This window comes from Berghia stephanieae, chromosome 6 (genome assembly GCF_034508935.2).
Source record: "Berghia stephanieae isolate SIO BIC M18660-M18661 chromosome 6, UCSD_Bste_1.3, whole genome shotgun sequence".
NCBI classification, from domain to species: domain Eukaryota; kingdom Metazoa; phylum Mollusca; class Gastropoda; order Nudibranchia; family Aeolidiidae; genus Berghia; species Berghia stephanieae.
In genome coordinates, this window is record NC_088365.1 from 4,686,523 (window position 1) to 4,709,006 (window position 22,484).

At 36.4% G+C, this 22,484-nt stretch overlaps 1 protein-coding gene across 10 annotated transcripts in view; it reads right to left on the reverse strand.

The window, feature by feature from the left end:
- Nucleotides 1-4,463: 4,463 nt before the first annotated feature.
- The window catches only part of LOC144974372 (thioredoxin reductase 1, cytoplasmic-like), an 85,002-nt gene continuing 66,981 nt past the window's right edge, over nucleotides 4,464-22,484 (reverse strand). For 9 of the 10 annotated variants that reach the window (XM_078917198.1, XM_078917200.1, XM_078917207.1 and 6 more), the window contains 10 exons: nucleotides 22,355-22,470; nucleotides 20,956-21,181; nucleotides 17,987-18,076; nucleotides 16,828-16,904; nucleotides 15,128-15,287; nucleotides 12,727-12,834; nucleotides 11,598-11,693; nucleotides 10,332-10,466; nucleotides 5,474-8,631; nucleotides 4,464-5,126 (listed from right to left, as the gene is read on the reverse strand). In XM_078917198.1, coding sequence (XP_078773324.1) covers nucleotides 8,569-8,631; nucleotides 10,332-10,466; nucleotides 11,598-11,693; nucleotides 12,727-12,834; nucleotides 15,128-15,287; nucleotides 16,828-16,904; nucleotides 17,987-18,076; nucleotides 20,956-21,181; nucleotides 22,355-22,470 — 1,071 coding nt within the window. In that variant the 3' untranslated portion in view covers nucleotides 4,464-5,126; nucleotides 5,474-8,568. Of the gene's footprint in view, nucleotides 8,632-10,331; nucleotides 10,467-11,597; nucleotides 11,694-12,726; nucleotides 12,835-15,127; nucleotides 15,288-16,827; nucleotides 16,905-17,986; nucleotides 18,077-20,955; nucleotides 21,182-22,354; nucleotides 22,471-22,484 lie in introns of all 10 variants that reach the window. The other variant, XM_078917206.1, reaches the window with a different exon arrangement.

Sequence of the window (22,484 nt, forward strand, 5' to 3'; positions counted from 1 at the left end):
TAGATAGATAGATAGAAATAGATAGAAGAGGACAGATAGATAGATAGATAGATAGATAGATAGATAGATAGATAGATAGATAGATAGAAAAATGGATAGATAGATAGATAGATAGATAGATAGATAGATAGATAGATAGATAGATAGACAGATAGATAGATAGATAGATAGATAGATAGACAGATAGATAGATAGATAGATAGATAGATAGATAGATAGATAATAGATAGACAGATAGATAGATAGATAGATAGATAGATAGATAGACAGATAGATAGACAGATAGATAGATAGATAGATAGATAGATAGATAGATAGATAGATAGACAGATAGATAGACAGATAGATAGATAGATAGATAGATAGATAGATAGATAGATAGATAGACAGATAGATAGACAGATAGATAGATAGATAGATAGATAGATAGATAGATAGATAGATAGATAGATAGAAGGATAGATAGATAGATAGAAGGATAGATAGATAGATAGATAGATAGATAGATAGATAGATAGATAGATAATTCAATCGTATATATTAGAGATAGATCTAAAGAGAGGGTGAGAGTCGTCAAACAATGGATAGGAAAGAGAGAGAGGTTGATACAGACGGCGAGAGCTGCTGTGCAATGTGACAATGGTGAAATGGCGTGAGTGTGTATGCGTGCAGTGCTAGGTCGGTGTAAGTGATTGAGCCCTGTGTGTAGCTCATCGATCTCTGCCGCTTCTTCCTCTGTGAGCTGAGAGAGATACCAGTCGGATGTGACTGGTGATTATAATGTGCCAGATATGTTTACTGATTGTGACCATTATTATTTAAAAGGATGGCTGCATTGGACAGTTGATATAATATATAGATGGAACGAAATTGACGTCTCTCAGCTCTTTGTTATTATTTTTAGGCAGCCATCTTTATGATTAGTTCTCACTAAATCCTGTCAATCAGATTACAAACGTTCGTTACACATAGTTTTTGTGTGTTGGTGCGTTATATCCGGCTGGCGGAGGTTTTGAGTATTTTCCTAAACTATAAGAATCAATAGACATTAAAAACGTGAGTTTTTGAATAGCGCAATATCCACTAAATGTACTCAAGGCGCTTTACAAAGGGTCCCTGGCCAACAGCAAAACGTAATATGTAGTACGCCTGTAGGTGATATTGAATTTTTTTTTCTAGAAATATGTAGTAGTTTAAAGAGGAATGGTTCAAGTAATCAACATATGTAAATTCCGAGAGCAAACTATCAATATACTTTATTTGAGATCACCCAAAAGTCCCATCTGACACAACCACAGGATCCAACTGAAGGGAATACACTGAAATGCTTACAAATACATATTCGAAACAAAATACAAAATGTACATAACAGAGAGATGATATACAAGGGCCAAAAAAAAAACAAAACAACCCATTATCTTAGAAAACTATAACTAAATATTTGCCCGTTTCCCTCTCAGCTAAGGACTCCAGCCAGGGCTAGGACGAAATCAAGTAATCTCATTCCAAGACAGACAGAAAGCAAGTTGAAAAATAGATACAGGGGAAATAGAAGATATAGCAAGTGACCTTCCTGTCCACTATGAGAGGACAAAAGACCCCAACAAGATGAATGACCTCCCTGTCCACTATGAGAGGACAAAAGACCCCAACAAGAAGAATGACCTCCCTGTCCACTATGAGAGGACAAAATACCCCACCAAGAAGAATGACCTCCCTGTCCACTATGAGAGGACAAAAGACACCACCCAGAAGAGTGACCTCCCTGTCCAATATGAAAGGACAAAAGACCCCACCAAGATGGGTGACCTCCCTGTCCACTATGAGAGGACAAAAGACACCACCAAGATGAGTGACCTCCCTGTCCACTATGAGAGGTCAAAAGACCCCACCAAGAAGAATGACCTCCCTGTCCACTATGAGAGGACAAAAGACCCCTCCCAGAAGAGTAACCTCCCTGTCCACTATGAGAGGACAAAAGACCCCACCCAGAAGAGATACCTCCCTGACCACCATGAGAGGACAAAAGACCCCACCCAGAAGAGTAACCTCCCTGTCCACTATGAGAGGACAAAAGACCCCACCCAGAAGAGATACCTCCTTGACCACCATGAGAGGACAAAAGACCCCACCAAGATGAGTGACCTCCCTGACCACCATGAGAGAACAAAAGACCCCACCCAGAAGAGTGACCTCCCTGACCACCATGAGAGGACAAAAGACCCCACCAAGATGAGTGACCTCCCTGACCACCATGAGAGAACAAAAGACCCCATCCAGAAGAGATACCTCCCTGCCAACCAAGAGAGGACAAAAGACCCCACCCAGAAGAGTGACCTCCCTGCACACTATGAGAGGACAAAAGACCCCATCCAGAAGATTAACCTCCCTGACCACTATGAGAGGACAAACCACCCCACCCAGAAGAGACACCTCCCTGACCACCATGAGAGGACAAAAGACCCCACCCAGAAGAGTGACCTCCCTGACCACCATGAGAGGACAAAAGACTAAACCCAGAAGAGTAACCTCCCTTCCCACCATGAGAGGACAAAAGACTCCACCCAAAAGAGTGACCTCCCTGACCACCATGAGACGACAAAAGACTAAACCCAGAAGAGTAACCTCCCTTCCCGTCATGAGAGGACCAAAGACTCCACCCAAAAGAGTGACCTCCCTGACCACCATGAGATGACAAAAGATCCCATCCAGAAGAGCGACCTCCCTGCCCACCATGAGAGGACAAAAGACCCCACCAAGATGGGTGACCTCCCTGTCCACTATGAGAGGACAAAAGACACCACCAAGATGAGTGACCTCCCTGTCCACTATGAGAGGACAAAAGACCCCACCAAGATGAGTGACCTCCCTGTCCACTATGAAAGGACAAAAGACCCCACCAAGATGAGTGACCTCCCTGTGTCAAAAGACCCCACCAAGAAGAATGACCTCCCTGTCCACTATGAGAGGACAAAAGACCCCACCCAGAAGAGATACCTCCCTGACCACCATGAGAGGACAAAAGACCCCACCCAGAAGAGTAACCTCCCTGTCCACTATGAGAGGACAAAAGACCCCACCCAGAAGAGATACCTCCTTGACCACCATGAGACGACAAAAGACCCCACCAAGATGAGTGACCTCCCTGACCACCATGAGAGAACAAAAGACCCCACCCAGAAGAGTGACCTCCCTGACCACCATGAGAGGACAAAAGACCCCACCAAGATGAGTGACCTCCCTGACCACAATGAGAGAACAAAAGACCCCATCCAGAAGAGATACCTCCCTGCCCACCAAGAGAGGACAAAAGACCCCACCCAGAAGAGTGACCTCCCTGCCCACTATGAGAGGACAAAAGACCCCATCCAGAAGATTAACTTCCCTGACCACCATGAGAGGACAAACCACCCCACTCAGAAGAGACACCTCCCTGACCACCATGAGAGGACAAAAGACCCCACCCAGAAGAGTGACTTCCCTGACCACCATGAGAGGACAAAAGACTAAACCCAGAAGAGTAACCTCCCTTCCCACCATGAGAGGACAAAAGACTCCACCCAAAAGAGTGACCTCCCTGACCACCATGAGAGGACAAAAGACTAAACCCAGAAGAGTAACCTCCCTTCCCACCATGAGAGGACAAAAGACTCCACCCAAAAGAGTGACCTCCCTGACCACCACGAGATGACAAAAGACCCCATCCAGAAGAGCGACCTCCCTGCCCACCATGAGAGGACAAAAGACCCCACCCAGAAGAGTGACCTCCCTGACAACTGTGAGAGGACAAAAGACCCCACCAAGAAGAGATACCTCCCTGACCACTATGAGAGGACAAAAGACCCCACCAAGATGAGTGACCTCCCTGCCCACCATGAGAGGACAAAAGACTCCATCCAGAACAGTAACCTCCCTGCCCCACTATGAGAGGACAAAAGACCCCACCAAGATGAGTGACCTCCCTGACCACCATGAGAGGACAAAAGACCCGACCAAGAAGAGATACCTCCCTGCCCACCATGAGAGGACAAAAGACCCCACCCAGAACAGTAACCTCCCTAACCACCATGAGAGGACAAAAGACCCCACCCAGAAGAGCGACCTCCCTGACCACCATGAGAGGACAAAAGACCCCACCCAGAAGAGCTACTTCCCTGTTTTGGTTGTTTTGTTTTTAAGGGTTTTACGGCACGTGCAACACTTTACGGTCATATCAGCGCCAGTAGAAAGGAAAAAAATGGGATAGTAAAAAGTTCTAGAATTACAATTTAAGCACCAAAGAAAAGGCAAGACAAAGGGGAATTGGTTCAAATAAGAAAGGGTTGCTGATTCCAAGAGCACACTATCAAGTTGGAAAACAGATAAAGGGGGATAGAAGACGCAGTAAGTACCTCCCTGCCCACTATGGGAGAGTTACTTCCCTGTCCACCCTTGTTAAACAAATAATTGACAAACGCTTTATATAATATCAATCTTCTGAAAATATTTATTAGGCAAAAGATCAAATTTATGATTATTAATATTAATCGTGTTAGTCAACATGAATGGTTTTGAATATGTAGCCCAACAAAACAATAATATACAAAAATACAAAAACTAAAACAAAATTTATTTTTTTTAAATCCCCCAAAAAAGCACACATACAAAATATTTGAATATTCTGTGAAGTGGAATAAATACTACTATAAACATGAGTCATGAAACTGATATGCAATGATATGACATTTGTTCCATTTTAACTGCCTATGCTTGGTGTGTATAAGCTACAAATACAAAGCATACCACGAGTTGTTTGTATCCAAAAATGAAAAAAAGTAAAATTAGTCGTGAACAGATCGATTAAGGCTTAGAGTAAATCAAACTATGCCACTACTATCTAAGAGATAGAAAGTATCGATGCAATAGAATGTAAGGGGAGAGCTTCTATGCGTTTACTTTATATTATTATTTTAACCAAGCGTTTGAGAAAAAAAAAGAAACAAACAAATGAGGATTAATACCCCCCCCCCCCCCCCCCCACCCTCTCCCTCAAAAAAGAAAACATCACAAAACAGTTGACAGTGTGTGTTCAAAATAGAACAGACAATAAATATTTACGTCACTCTAAGTGCTTGCCAGGAGATCAACTTTTTTGTTTGTTTGTTGCTTTAGGTCTCTTCCAACACAATTGAGGTTATATGAGAGACCGCTGAAACAAAAAAACAAGCAATCTAACAAAATAGTACAAATGTAAATCAAAATCATAACCTAAAGATATCATAAGCTAAATTATAAATAACCAAGAACAAACAGGCAGAAGATTTACAGAAAAAAAAATATCCCCTGTCAAAAATACAATCACAAACCAAAGAAGCAGGATAGGCTAGTAAAGAGAAGAAGAAACGACATCACTATCGGATCGTACACCCATGCGAACATCATAGGTATATGATTCAAGGGTGATGCTCCCATCCAACCACCCGCGGAGATCAACTAAACTGGTGCTTATTTCTATAGTCAAATATAATAATATATTGAAAAAATAAACCGAATTCAAACACATCACAAAAATGTCCACTACTTCATACAGTACAGAGAGGTGCCATTCAAAAATCATAAGCAATATATGTACAAAAAAAAAAAGAAAAAAAGAAAAAACAAAAAACAAAAAAAAAAAAGGATAAAAGTAAACGGATTTCCACTTCTTTATTTCTCTACTTTTGAAAGACCTCACTGTGAATTCCAAACTAATCAGACTTAAAGACCTACTTACTTAACTCACTCAACCCTAACACCGACTATATCCGTAGTATACCCGGGTTACTTTTACCCCATGCATATTTATTACATTTTTCTGAGACAACGTATAGGCATATTATCAAAGCTAATGTTTTTAGTTTTTGCATGTTACTAGTAGTTGAATAAAACTTTTTTAATACATTTTTTTCCAATTTTTAAAAGTAGCAAAAATCTCTAGGACTGAGTGAGTTAACACAACTCAACTCACTCCGATCCTAGAAGGCCAGTGAATTCACTCCGAAAACAGACAAACAAATTTTTAAAAACTCTCCACTCCTCTCTTATTTTCCAATTACATAATTATTGGAACCTTGAATTTCACTTTGACGTGGACTATAATTATAACAAAATCTTTTTTTTTGGCTTGGTTCCAAAAGCCTCGTTTTATCAGGAGTTCATTGTATGATCATAACAATCATTTATTTTCAAAAATTGATTTAAATTGGGGCTGCTACAAGTAATGACAGTGAATGTCTTAAAACAAGCAAGACAAGAACATCTTAAAATTTTCAATTTATTGAATTTAAACAAAAACATTAAAAAAAAAACAAAATAGAGACAAGGTGTATTCACTTGATAATACGAAAAGATCCGCAGGCCTTGACTTTGGTTTCACAAGTGTCTAAAACATCCTATATAATCTTCACTAATATTATTACATATGCGCCTTATATCTGTCATTTGTTTTAAACATGATAAGCGTATGTAAACAAATAAAAGAAGTGTCTCCAAGAAATGTTAACGTTTCTAAAAAAAATATATAAATAATAATCTAACACTGAAAACAGTGGCTTTAAAGCATTCTAATTTTTTTTTAAAAATAATTTTTAAACTTTTGCAATAACCTCTTTTACTCATACAACATACTACAAATTCAAGAACTTGTCATATCATGAGACTCCACAAACACGCACTCACATGCTTATGCATTCAAACGTTGAATTTATACCAACATTATTCAGCCTTCTGTGCAGACTACATATTATAATCAACATTATCACATTAAAAAGGGGGAAGGAGGGCGCAAATTTTATGAAAGCTTTAACTTGAACAGACAAAAAATTTTAAAAACAAAACAAAACAAGGCCTTCCTTCCTCTTCCAACAATTAAAAAAAAAAAAAAAAAACTCATCAAATTGGAAAAACAAACAATCGAATAGATGGAATTTAATCATACATCATAAAAAGGAAATCATAAATAATTTAACTGTCCAGAACTGAAACTATTGACATTATTTTTTTTAACGTTTTTTTTTTGTTGGGATTTGAAACAATCCAAAGACAAAGTTACAGTTTCTGGAGCAGAAAATTTAACATTGCAAATAATAATAATAATATCAAGATTACAATTCAATCAATAACAAAACGGGGAGGAATGTAAGATTGATAAATAATCTAAGGCAATTGGATTCAATAGTCTGATGTCATGTCGCCCAGCAACGAGCAGCTTGGTTCTAAACAAAGAAAATTGGTACTTTTTTCTATTCTTCATGCTGGCTAGAACTTTTTCACATGTCATGTGATCAGAACGTATAAAAGTCAAAACATGATCAGATTTATAATGTTTTTCTCCTCTGTACACACATTTATGCTCTTTGGAGAAGTATTTCATAAGGGAATCCGCCATTTTCCTTATAGTTTAGAACCAGTTGCTAAGTTACCATGCATCATTACGAGGGAAGTGACGTCAAGAATGTTGAAGGCTATTCATTCCTTAAAATATTGTAAATTTGAAAAAGAAAAAAAATGTTTTACTCTTCCAAGTTTAAAAAATATTTAAATCCTTAACAAAGCTGGCATTTTGCTTTATTGTTTGAATACATCATATTGTTTCCTACTGATAGAGACACGAAAAAAGAAATACTATTTTAAAAAATGAAAATGAAAAAAATTCCAAGACTGTATAGAATACTGATACTCAAAGTTAAATTCCTCTCCATTCTGCGTCGATACGATATGAGAAATAACACAACACCGTCGTCGAGTTTTGCCCACCCAATAGCTATGGGTTTCTAGGCAAGACTGTCATAATGTGCAAGAAGTACCCTCTCACACTCGATGTCTGTATCATTTCCGTCGAGGTTAAAAAAAACATCCCCACTGCTTTCCCTCAAGGCATGAATTGGACTGCAATACGTATATAGAGTGTATGTATGTATGTATCACATTTCATTAAGTTATAAAGTTATGAATAAATAAATAGTTTGGATGGGTTAGTGCTCTAAACAAACAAAATATATTCCGAAGAAAGAATGTTAAAAATGTCCCATCTTACAATGGTACTCAAATTGGCAACATCGCACCAAACAAAGCTAGCAAGGGATGCCAAACTTTCTTTTATTTGTTGTTTTCTTTTTTTTTTTCTTTCCACGATTGTTTGTTTTTACATGTTTTAATAGAGCTTTGAAGATATCATATTATTAGGTAATTTAACAACCTTTTTTTTTTTTTGCTAAATGATCACATAACTGTTAACTACCTCCCAATAAAGATTTTGATCCGTTTCTTTAAAAATAAGGCCTTGATATCTAATTATGAAAAATGATGCAACTCAAAAATTGACACTGTTTTATAATATATCAAATTAGGACACCATCTCATGAATTAAATCAAACTTTGAAATTAATTGTCAATCTTAATCTGAGCATTATCCGAATAAATTTTATGTTGTAAAATTCAGTGAAAATCTAAAAATGAAAAAAAAAAATTATAACTTCGAAATGTTTCCATCCACACCAGTACTGGTCCATCTAACATGCCTGAGGGTTAAGAAGCAGTAGGGAATTAACCTCAGCAGCCTGTAACCTCTGCCGTCTCTCCACTTCTTTTGGTGATTTTGAGTGTAGTAAACACCTGACAAAAAAAAAAAAGAATTGCGAATTGCATGTGTTAATAATAAATAAAAATTGATGGCTTGGACACATTGCGCAATTATTTTTTTTTTAAATATCCGGATTATTATCAAAAGGACAAAAAAAAAAAAAAAAACAAAAAAAAACAACAAACAAAAATCCAACAGCCAGAACATAATTTTCAGACCAAGGATTCAGGGCAGCAAGGTACAGTGGTATATGATGATTAGTTTTTGCTTTGTAACAAGTTTAAGATTCCTCGCAGTGCTGAGTGGCCCTAAACCAAGTCTCCTCACCCAAGCTCAGTTTGCAGCACTGCACGACTACAACTTACAGCTGGGTTATTCCATCTTTCCTTGAAACAGATCTTTAAAAAAAATCAAAAACATTGAGCTTTATATAGCGCAATATCCACTAAATGTGCTCAAAGCGCTTTACAAAGGGTCCCTGGTCAACAGCAACATTTAAAATGGAGGACGAGACATGTTGGGCGATATTACAATTTTTCGGACAAAGACAACCTCATTTTACACCTGAGTACGGTGAGCGAATGTGAGTAAATAGCCTTTTCCAAGGACTCAACTATGCGCCGAGCGAGGGTCGAACCCAGGACCTTCCGATCCGAAAGCGAGTGTCATACCACTAGACCACATAGCCGCACAAACTTTAAGGTCAAATTTCCCCTTGGGGACGAATAAAGGGAGATTATTTTATTTATTTATTTAAACGTCGAACAGTATATATGAATACATAAACAGTTTGCAATTAAGTGTAAAAATCGGAACACAAAGCATTAGCAACAGCCTTGCTCTCCGTAATTCTTATTAACTTCAAATTTTTGCAATCTATTGTATTTTAGTTCATTGCAATAATAAATTTATTTTTTTTTAACGGTCACAACTGAGTGAACTAATCATTATTCAAAGAATACATAAAATATTCTTTAGTAATCCCAGCATATCAAAAGTAAAAAGCAAAACAAAAACAAATGAAGCCTTAACAGAACATTACAAACATTTTGTGACTGACGGTTACCAAAATAAAAAGCATTGATCAGATAACGAATGGTGATACTTCTTACTTAAAATTTTCAACTGAAATCTTTGTTTAAAAAGTGAAACTTTAAAATATGAATAGAATAATGAAAGAAGGAAAATCAGAATTACTGTGAAAAACAGTCCAAAGATGAAAACATTCAGAATGATCTGATATAATAAAAACGAATGGTTGGACTGGATAATTCAACAGTGGGTTGAACAAAACAAATGTTCCCATTTCAGGACAAGAGAAAAAAAAAAGTCACACACAAAAAGGAAAATAAAATAGCTATGGGTGGAGAAAAATAGACAGCAAGAGTCTACTTCCCCAATAAAGAGGAAAACCCTACCATCTGTGGTAATAAAAATAAATAAAATAAATTTTAAAAAAAATAAATAAAATTCCCTTTATTCATCCCCATGGGGAAATTTGTCTTTAGGGTCTATTCTATTAGACTGGAATAACCCAGGTGGCAGCCGCAGAGCAGTGCCGCAATGTGAGCTAGGGTGACAGTGACTTGCTCAAGGCCACACAGCGCAGCGGCGGGTGATCGAACTCAGTACCTTTCGAGTACGAAGCAAAGACCGTACCGCTTAGCCAGGGTGCTCAGAACTCACCTTTGCCCCACCCCCCACCTGCCAACACACCACCCCCATTACATACCTCACTATTAGTAGGGTGGATTCCTACAGTGTCATCAAAGTCCTCCTTGGTGACTCCTTTCTTCATGGCCACAGCGTAACCCTGGGTGACTTCACCGGCATTGGGACCCAACACATGGAAGCCTATCACCTTCTCCTATCATCATTCGAGGGAGGGAAAAGAACAGATGATGATGAATAAATAAATTGAAACGATAATGAGTCCATTCCATTTGCTATAACAAAATATTTGCATAATAAAATAAAAACAGTGAGAAATGCCTCTTTACAGACGTCATCTGTATAAACAGCATTTAGATTCACAAATCATGTTTAAACTGGTAAGTATGATGTAATTTGAAATCATTGCATTGGCAGCAACGACTCCAACAAAACCCAATGGTGGAGGGAACAACTCAGTCAAGAATAAGTTTCCAGGCCATTTGTGTTTGTCAGTGCGCACATTTTTTTATTTTTTTTTTTTTTTTAATTTTCTGAAAGAAAGAATATGCTCCCCAGAGCATTTTAATCTTTATTTGAAGAAAATCGGGTGATTTTTCATGAAGTTATGGTCAAATGTATGGGAAAGGTATCCAGCAACTTTTCTCAAATTTCATACTTTTTCAACTTGACTAGCTGAAAAAATATTTAAAAGTGAAATTAAGCTTTGATATTTCCCAAAGATGTACAAAAAGGGTTGATTTGATTTAATCATTTATGACAAGAACTCATTTTTGATAAAAATTGACCTTCTAACTAAACTTGACAATATCTCAGTTCAAACCTTTTCACCATCCGACTGATCATGTTATTCACTGTAACATATTACTATTAACATGTACAAATGATCTATATCAAATAATCTATCATTTCGATACAAACATATCCTGAAATGATCTTGAACAGTTTTGCATTTTCTTTTTGTTTCTATTCCTCCTCCAAATCCAATTCGAGTGAAAAAATGTTTGAGTTACCTCCCTTATAATTTGTGGAGTCTAAAATGGGACGGATATGCAACAAACCAGTTATCTAATTACAGGTGGGAAAGATTTTAACTCTCTCAAGTTCACCCTCATTAAAAAAATGGAACAAATTTGACCCATTCCCATTTTGTCTTGGTTTTTCGTATCTTTTATCATAAATTAATTGATATTTCTAAACACGTTCAATATCAGAAATTTGTATTGTACGCATGGTAAAGAACTTATATAACAAGTTATGAAAAAATGTTTTAATCAATTGACAGACCAAGCTGTACCAAAAACAATTACTAGTTGTCTCGACTCACATCTTGGTCCTTTCTGCAGATCAGTTTTGCATAGCATGTGTTCTCATCCTTGTGGGCAACCGTCCACTCCAAAGGCTGATAGTAGCTGTGGTACACCTAGGATTCAATTGAAATAAAATCATATCATTTCAGTTATCATCATCATCATCATCATATGGTACAGCAAAACCAAGGATTGATTCGTTGACTGATTAACTGATTAATTTATTTAATGTTAGATTAAGTGACCAGTTGATAATGATGATAATATTTGGTGTTGAATTGCCAAAAATGTAACGAATTGAAAATGAAATGAATATGTTTATGTTGTGTATATCGCACGCTTGAAAGAGAGGAAGAGAGAGAGAGAGAGATGGAGAGAGAAAGAGAGAGAGAGAGAGAGAGAGAGAGAGAGAGAGAGAGAGAGAGAGAGAGAGAGAGAGAGAGAAATAAGTAGGAGTGAAGTATCTGTTCAATATTATAGTTATCATATAACGTTATAACAAGTGTAACTAAATGACAAATTGCCATATTTATGGACAATAAAGATCTATTATTATTATTATTATTATTATTATTATTATTATTATTATTATTATTATTATTATTATTATTATTATTATCATCATCATCATCATCCTCATACTGCAATTTACAAAGTAAATGTTAATCATTATTTTTTCCCCTTAATTCTCTCTTTACCAGCCATTTTCTCTAAAACTTCACACACCAACACAACACAAATATAGATTTTTCTTACTCAAACTGAAAAACAAGTACATTCTATACACGATATTCTTGTTCAGCAAAATGAGCTCTACAACTCAATGACAAGTTTTTATAGTTATAACGAAAAAAAATTCTTTAAATCTTTTCAGGAGAGAGAGAGAGAGAGAGAGAGAGAGAGAGAGAGAGAGAGAGAGAGAGAGAGAGAGAGAGAGAGGGAGATATATAGAGAGAGAGAGGGAGAGAGAGAGAATGAGGGAGGGAGGGAGAGAGAAGGGAAAGTGGTGGTTTGGTTTGCTTTTGTGTGTGTTGTTTTGTTTTTTTAATGCCCCCCCCCCCCCTCTCTCTCTCTTTATTTTCAGAAAGGGAGTCAAAACAACTTTTCAATTGTCAAAGCCATCACATATCTTGAGAATTCATTCACCTCAATGTTGTCCTCTCCAAAGGCCTCTAAGGCAGCCTCCTCAGAATACCCAATACTTCCGTACTCCAAGGGTGTGAAGACAGTTGTAGCCACATTCGTGTAGTCCATCTATCCAAAAATACAAAATAAATCAATAAATAAATAATTAAAAGATAATTGATAAATCAAAATAAAGGAAACAAATAACAACAAAAAACAACCCCCAAAAAAACAAGTTAGAGACCTTGTGAAAAATCAAAGGGCATTTGCTGAGACAATTGTCGAACTAAGAATATACGAGGGCTCTTTCATAATTAACCGAAAAATGCCTGTAAAATCCGCGTTTTTTATGCTATCAACAAAATTCTTGCACGTGTTCATACCTTGACTCGTCCTTCATTTTTCTATGTAACAGCCAAGTCTGTCGACACACTTCTGCCAACGCCGCACCCTGGAATAGATACACTCTCAGAAGAAATTTCCGTCAAGGTTTTGTAGCCATTTCCCCACATGGTCAACAAGCTCTTCATCGACATCAAAGCGCTTTCCTGCCAGCTCACGTTTCAGTGGCCCAAAGAGGTGATAATCAGATGGTGCGAGGTCTGGACTGTGTGGTGGGTGTGGCAAAACCTCCCATCCATATTTCTCTAGCCAACCTTGCGTCACTCGTGCTGTGTGGGGTGTAGCGTTGTCGTGTTGCAAAATGACCCCGTTGGTCAACTGCCCTGTGCGCTTTCTGCGAATGGCCTCCCTAAGCCTGTCAAGAGTTTGGCAGTACCTTGTTTCTCCAGGTTGTAAGGTTTCGAACAGAATAACACCACAACTGTCCCAGAAAACAGTTCCCATTATTTTCTTTGCTGACCGCATGACTTTGAATTTCTTCGCGACAGGTGAGGATGGATGTTTCCATGTCATCGAATCTTGCTTTGTTTCTGGGGTGCAATGGTGCAACCAAGTCTCATCACCGGTGACTATGCTGTCAAGAAAAGTCACATCGTACCCGAGAAAGTCTCCGCCGGCGTTGGCAGTATGCCCGTGAACCCTGCGTGAGCTCTTGCTTCTTCTCAAAAGTTCCCTGCAGATGTCCAATCTTTGTTCTTTATCTTTGTCTGTCAATTGCTTAGGAACCCATCTTGCGCTGACTTTTCTGTAGCCAAGTTCATCAAATACAATTCTATGGGCAGAAGTTTCCGAAATTTCAAGACTGCTTGCGATTTCATGAAGTTTCAACCTCCTGTCTTGACGAATAAGCTCATCAACTCGCTTCACATTGTCTTCTGACGTCGCAGTTATCGAACGCCTTATCCCTTCCCTGTCTGTCAAGTCGGAATGGCCGGCTTCAAACAAATTACACCAGTGATAGACTTGTGTACGGCTTATAACACCATATACACTCTGAAGTTCTTTATGAATTTCGGTAGGATTCAGACTTTTGGCGTTCAAAAAACGTACGACAGCTCTGATTTCCTCCTTTGACCAAGTTTCAAGGTGGGCCGCCATCTTTAAAATCGTCTAGAAATTCATTGTGCAAAATGATGCACTTCATAATTTCTGGGAATATCCGTAAGGAAATAAGGAATATCATGTCGTTTACAGAATTAAAAAATCCCCACTGGTTGCTGAGCAATGGGCATTTTTTGGTTATTTCTGAAAGAGCCCTCGTAACTTCAGCGTGATACATACCAAAATCATTTTCGTGAAATAAGAGTTACTTACTCAACCTTATTCTAGTCAGCATCCTAATCCATAGTCTATATTACAAATTTCTAATTTTCAATTTTAGCTTTAAATCAGCGTCTCAAAGATTTAATTTTAAACTTCAGTGTTTGATCACATGAATGGGTTTTCATACAATTCACTCAATTTTCATCCATGTTGAACTTAGCAAAACATCTACAAAAAGATAATTTCTCTTCTTTCTTCATCTTCTTTGTGTCAACAAACTGACTCAGTCAATCTAAGTATAACGATCAACATGCGTTTAGCACCAGAACTTCTCAACAATAAAGTTTTAGCACAAATCTCAATTTAGAAAATAGCTTCAAACAAAATAAAATTATAAGAATCACTTTGAATGCTAATTATAAATACGAAGATTGTGCATGGATTTTAACTCTTTCAGCGCTGAGACTATAATATTCGCATTTCCATCACAAAATGGCTGACATCTGATTGAGGCAGCATGAGAACGACAAGCTAAGACAAAGCGTCATCCGAAATCGGTACAAAATCACAATTAAAATACCCCTCTAGGGACCAATGGAATGTTCTGATGAAAGAAATGATACCATTGGTTCAATTTATAGTACTTTTGTAGAAAGTAAGATTGGAATACATTATTATTTTTGCCTTTCAAGATTCTTCTCGTCCACACAGTACAGCCAATGGCGCTGAAAAGTTATATAAGTAAAAAAAAGCTTACCATTTTCTTCTCCTTTGACGAGAAGAGTCGCCTTGCTAACATTTTGCCTGCCTGGATGGCCACTGGGGTCAGCTCTGGCCGCCCTTCACCAATGTCTCCAATGGCAAAAACATTCTCTACATTTGTCTGTTCTGCTGCATTGACAATCACTCTTTTTGATCTGAAAAACAGAAGAGTTGACTATGAAAATGAGAACTATCATATCTAAATTCAAAACAAAAAAATTTAAAAAAAATAAAAATTGAGCTTTTATATAGCGCAATATCCACTAAATGTGCTCAAAGCGCTTTACAAGGGGTCCCTGGTCAACAGCAACAATAAACATGTAGGACGGGACATGACGCGTGTTAGGCGATATTACACTTTATCGGACAAAGACAACGCTGTTAACAACCAGGTACTCATTTTACACCCGAGTACGGTGAGAGAATGTGAGTAAAGAGCCTTTTCCAAGAACCCAACTATGCGCTGACCGAGGCTCGAACCCAGGACGTTCCGATCCGATAGCGAGTGTCATACCACAAGACCACAAAGCCGCACAAAATAAACTCACAACAAACTCTAAACTTAAATCCTTTCTGTTCTTCCCCAATAAAAAGTACAACAGACACAGCACAAGCCTCTTGAAGTCCCTCTCCCACACTAAAGCATTAAATATCCAACAGTCCAATAGAAAGTAAGCCTCCATTTAATCAACGAAGACGGGCAATATAGATGTTTCGGGTTTCCCCTTTGTCAACAAAACAAAGCATCGTGAATGAAAAACACTAAAGACGAATGAGAGATCGGAGTGGTTGAGACTCATTGGTTGTTCGCCGTCGTTCATTCAACATGTTTTCTTGACAAAGGGGAAACCCAAAACATCCATCCACGCTGTCTTCTGTCTTCCTTAACTAAATTAAAGCTTCCAATCAATTTGACCATTGTGTTTCTTATTTCGTTGAGCTTCAAGCAGCAACATTTGTATCACTCAAGCATTAGCAATTCTCTCTCTTAACCCTCTCCTTACCAACTATAGGAAAATCGTCACATTCGTTTATAAATTTAAAGAAGAAACTTTTTTAAAATCTGTACCAACACAAAATGTACGATTGATTTCTACCCGTATTTCATATCATTTGAATTTGAAAATGATTTAAAATATATGTTATATCATTCAGTTTGATCACATTTCCATTTCTAGAAGAAAAAAAAAAAAAAATTAATACAAAAAAAAAAAAAAAAGAATTAAAAAGAAAGAAACAATTTTCTTCTAATATTTTATTGCAAAATCCACGTCTGGATGGGGGGGAAAAAATTATTAAAATTTGGCCAGTCTGGTCTACTGAAATCATCAGAAACATGAAATTTTGGGCTTATATATGGTTTTGGTTTTTGCTTTTTTGGGTTTTTTTTTTTTTTTTTTTTTTTTTGGTGTGTTTTGGTATTTTTTCTTCAAGGGGACAGGGGTATATTCATTCTTCTTGATTCTTCCTTGTAAAGGGCTTTGAGCACGTTTAGTGGATAGTGCTCTATATAAAAGCTCACTTTGTATTTGTATTTTTGTATTTGATATGAAGTACATACATGAAGTTTCGTATTTTTTGACAATAAACTCAATTTTCAGCATTAGCGTCACTCCGACATTAAACTGTTCAGAGACAATAGGACATATGTATAAGAAAGGATTAAGAAAAAAAATAAAAAAATCTTTGACCCACTTTTCGTCCAGCTTGACTCCAATGTTCTCGAGGCCAATATTACTCGTGCATGGATCTCTGCCGATGGCCAGGAGAATCTGGTAATGGGATAGAAGAGATTCAATAGAGAGATTCAAGAATAGAATAGAGAGGATAAATTAAGTATTAAAGATTGAGTAATTAGAGAAATATTGTCGCATTTATGAGAATTATGAAATGTAAAAATTAAACATAATCTAAGTCAATTTGTCTGAAATGATATATAAACAATTAAACCTAAGCTTGATATTTATCATTTTATATATTTATAATACAAATCTGCCACAAGAATATAAATAAATAAATAAATAAATAAAATCTGCATTTTCTTTGCTCTTACTTCATAAAAAAAAAAAAAGAGACAATCACAAACAACGACAAAAACAAGCAAAGAATACAGATTTCAAGGAAGAAACAAAAAATCCCTAAAATGTGGCAAAATTCCAGCTGATAACAGCCCCATAGACTATAGATAGGCAAAAAAAATAATTATATATATATATAAATTTCTCAATTATCCTTGAAATATGAAAATGCGCAGTAGAAATATGTTTTTTGTTTTTAAGGGTTTTACGGCGCTTGCAACACATTAAGGTCATATCAGCGCCAGTAAAAAGGAAGAAAATGGGATAGTAAAAAGTTCTAGAATTACAATTAAAGCACAAAAGAAAAGGTGAGACAAAGGGGAATTGGTTCAAATAGGAAACGGATGTAGATTCCAAGAGCACACCATCAAAGTACTTAGTTTGAGATCACCTAAAAGTCTCATCCAGACACAAGCACAGGTCCGAACCAAGAGGAATACACTCAAATGTTTACAAATCAAATAATTTAATATGTAAACTAAACATAATACAATGCATAATAGAGAGATGGTTTACAAGGAAAAAAATATCATCTCCCAAAACTCTAACTATACATTCGACTGTTTCCCTCCTAGCCAAGGAACTCCGGCCAGGGTCCGGACAAAACTAAGTGATCTCATTCCAAGACAATGACAGGAAACAGTTGGAAAACGGGTAGAGGGGGATAGAAGACACAGCATGTACCTCCCCGCCCACTATGGGAGGTCAGGATCCCCACCCAGGCAGTAGAAATGTACACACAGAGTCAACACAACACTTCAATGACCAAGACATACCGTATTATATTCTCCCACAATTTCTTCACCGTCAGTGGTTTTGGCTGTCACTTTGTATGTGCCTGGGCTACCAGCCTGGAGTTGCTCAATCTGACCAAGAAAGAGATTGGAAATTTGTTATCAAAAGCATCTTCTCTGAAGACTTCCAACCCTACAATATCTTAACATCAGGGCACTTATGTAGAAATTCAAATTTCTAAACAAGAAATGGTTTTGTTGTAACTTACTGCAAAAACAAATAAATAAATAAATACATAAATAAACAAATATATGATTGAATAAATAAATTTATCTCTCATACGTCTTTAGTATTTCATTCACCATGTTATGTTGAGACAGGGAAAACCCGAAATATCTACATTTTTTGTCTCCATTAACTAAACTGGAGTTTCCATTCAAATCCCTTTTGCCATTTATTTCTTCGAGTTTCAAGCAACAACATTTTCAGTAACCTAAATAACACAAATCTCGGGAGTAGGTTGGGTGGAAGGGTTCAGTTATAAATATCTACAGATTACTAAATATGATCTCTTTACACATTTTTCTTTGACCTACCATCGTTTTACTCATTCTTTAAAACCATCATTTTGTTTTAGAGGGCAACAGAACAAATCTATCTGATACGAAAAATGATAACTCATCACCAAAAGTTTAAAAGAAATTTGTAAATTACAACACTTGAAATTACCAGCATTTGCAGTAAAAATATAAGATACAGTCATTGGCTCTCTTCAAATACACAAACATATTAAGACACACACACACACACACACACACACACACACACACACACAGAGAGAGAAGAAGCATGAAAATAGAAAAAAAAACATTTTGAAGGCTGTGACAATGATCAGAGTGGAGCTAAAATCCATAGAGCAGAATTGGATATGGTCACTATATATATATATCACAGTCTACTCCGGATAATCGCAACGCCTTGGGATTAGCCAAAATGTTGCGATTGACCGAAGTTGAGTTTCTTGTCCAATATGCAACACTTTACACATTATATATGGTAATTTCAAACCAGTTGTTGTAAAATTTGTTCTTAGTCCACCACAGATAGCAATTGGATTGAAACTAAATGGCAGTTCTGTATAGATTTTGTCAAGCAAAAGCAGCTTGGATGCAAATTGACATCTTATTCAGATTCGATTAACTTTCACTCCTTTGTTCTCAAAATTTGTAAGAGTCAAAGAGATTAGCCATGATGAGAGACAATAAGCTCTCACCAAACTCGTTGGTCACAATGCACAGTCAATCCCAAAACAAAGGAAGGACATCGCTCAGTCTCTCCTCACAAGTGTCATGCATTGTCTACCTGTTGTCAAGACTATGCCCAGCCTACTCGTCTCCTATTTAATGACCACAGATAACATCACAAACCCCATACTGAAAAGCCCTGACCTCCTTTATCTCTAATAGAGTGGTAACACTATTGTAGCATTAAATTGTTTTTGTCAATATTTTTTTTTTACAATCCGCAATTTCTGGCATCTTACTTTTCACTACAAATTAATCTTGAAGACGTATGTAATAATAATGATCAGTGAGTTCAATTTCACTACCCAACTCATGTATGTGGCAAAATTGTGTGACATCTACCTATCAATAATCCAAGCCAGAAAGTCTGTACTTTAGATTTTTAGTGCAAATGGAGTTGAAACATTTCAAAATCTCAAGAACAAAAACTTTTGCGCCACAAATGAAAGAACCAAGAAAAAGGAAAAGAAAGAAAAACAAAATCCAGAAATCAAAACCTCACTCCACAAAGAAGCCTCACAATTCTAGATCCTTTGTCTTTTAAACAAAACACTTTAGACGGAGCTGGTTCTATCTGCAACATTATATATTTGACCAATATCTCATTTTTATTTCGTAAGGAGGAGCAGGAGGAAGAGGATGATGATGATGTTGATTATTATTATTATTATTATTATTATTATTATTATTATTATTATTATTATTATTATTATTATTATTATGATTATTATTATTATTATTTTAATTCTTGTAATTATCTTTGTTACCATTATTATTGCTGTTACTGTCATCATTTTCATCAATTATAGTTATCACCATATCCAAAGCCATCAAACTGAGGCTCGGTCTGCGCAAGAGAAAGGAATGGAGCAAAACAGATATTTTTTCTACAAACTCTTCTCATAGAGCACCACACTCATCACACACAAAATCCACCCAAAAGCACAAATTTTGACCATCTTGTCAAATATAGAATGCAGTTTGACCGAGACAATTAAACGCAATTTACACACAAACTATTCAAGCAGCTCCATGAGAATGATAAATTACAAATGAATGGAGGGGGGGGGATTGGCTTTTTTTTTTTTGATTTACCTGTAATGCTACTCCTTTCACAATTTTGTATGTATGTTTAAAAGAAAAGAAAAGACAAGAAAAGAAAAGACCAAAAAGAAAGAGAAAAACAAACCAAAAAACACACAAAAACAACTAAATTGAGATAATGATTTCCCAATTTTTTGATGAGATAAAGAAAGGAATAATGAGATGACAACGCTTGTCTCTTTGATATTGTTTTAACTCATTCAGTCCTAGAGATTTTTGATACTTTTCAAAACGGGAAAAATGTATTAAAAATGAGCATGTACATAGATAGTTTTATTCAACTACCACTTAACATGTAAAAACTAAAAACATTAACTTTGACAAAACACCTATAATTTGTCGCATACAAATGTAATAAATAGGCATGGGGTAAAAGTAACCCGAGTAAACTACGAATATAGTCGGTGTTAGGGTTGAGAGAGTTAAGACTGCCAGAGAGGTGATAAGTTCTCACCATATTCTCTCAAAACATTAGCTCCATGTGCTGGTTCAAGACTGTTTAACCAGGAAGAATTGACGAATATTTAAGTTAAAAGCATTCCATCAAAAGCCCATTCCCAACATTCCATTCATTCATTCATTCTATTCTGTCCTCCTCTGACCTTTATTGGCACAGCGCCTCGGATAAACTTGACATGGTTCTTCTCCATGTGCTTGCCAATGATCTCGGCACACTGCTGGTCAAAACCTCGGAGCAGGATAGATCTGACCATCACTGTGGTGTCCAGCCCCATACCAGCCAGGAATCCAGCACACTCCAGGGAAACGTACGAGGCCCCGACACAAAGTGTTTTGCCCGGTGAGTACGGGAGGGAAAATAAATCATCACTGGAAACACAAACACCAGAAATATAAACAGATAAATCCAGAACTGTCAACACAAAATGCCAGTATAACAAAGTCTGACTATCGAGAAATAAAAATTTTAACTTTAAAATCTGAATTTATTATTTTTCCTAAAGCCAAAAGGATATTGTTTTCCACACAAACAGTTTATTTAGTATATTTTACATTTCATTTAAAACAACAATATTTGTACTTGATAAAAAATGAATCAATTATCAATCTTCAAGCCCAAAAACTACGAGACATAGAAATTTAAATTAACTGTTATGAAACCAATAAAACTATGTCATATGAATTGTTATGAAACCAATAAAACTATGTCATATGAATTGTTATGAAACCAATAAAACTATGTCATATGAATTGTTATGAAACCAATAAAACTATGTCATATGAATTGTTATGAAACCAATAAAACTATGTCATATGAATTGTTATGAAACCAATAAAACTATGCGACATTTAATAATTCATTGAATAGTTATTTGATAAACATCACTAAATAACCATAAAATAAAATCACTAAAAAAAAGCCCAAATTATTTATTAAAAAATGGATTTTTTTAAATCCAAACAGATTTCATTTTTAAATACCTTTTAAAAAGGGGGGTAAATCCTTTTTTAAAAGGCAGAGAGAGAGAGAGAGAGAGAGAGAGAGAGAGAGAGAGAGAGAGAGAGAGAGAGAGAGAGAGAGAGAGAGAGAGAGAGAGAGAGAGAAAGAAAGGAGCTTTGTAAATCAATTAACCAGGAAAGGGAAAAGGTTTTTTGTTGTTTTTTTTGGACAGGACACAAAAGGTCATGTTGGAAATCAAGAAAAATACCTTATGCAAAAACAGTTACTCAATTTTCAATTCTTATCAAGGCCGATTTGCAATCAAGTTGCATGAATTTGGATGATGGTCTGTGATGATGATGATGATGATGATAATAACTACAATGACGACAACAGCATTGATGATTGTGGCCGTGGTTGCAATGGTAGAGTGTTAATGGGATTTGAGAAAGAAAATGTTTTTTCAAATTTTTCCAGTGCACATTGTGGTACACAAAAGAAGTAAACAAACAAAAAAATAAATAAAGAAAAAAGAAAGAAAAAAAAGAAAGAAAGAGAGAAAGAAACAGGACCATTGCCAAATAGCAGCATACAAGACATACCTAGTTATACAATATTCCCGAGCTCCTGGGATGTCTGGGTACCTTGGTCGCTCTCCAGTTGCTATACATATATATTCGGAGGTCATCTTTACCTCTTGTTTGTTTTTCTTTACAGCCTGAGGTGTGGAAA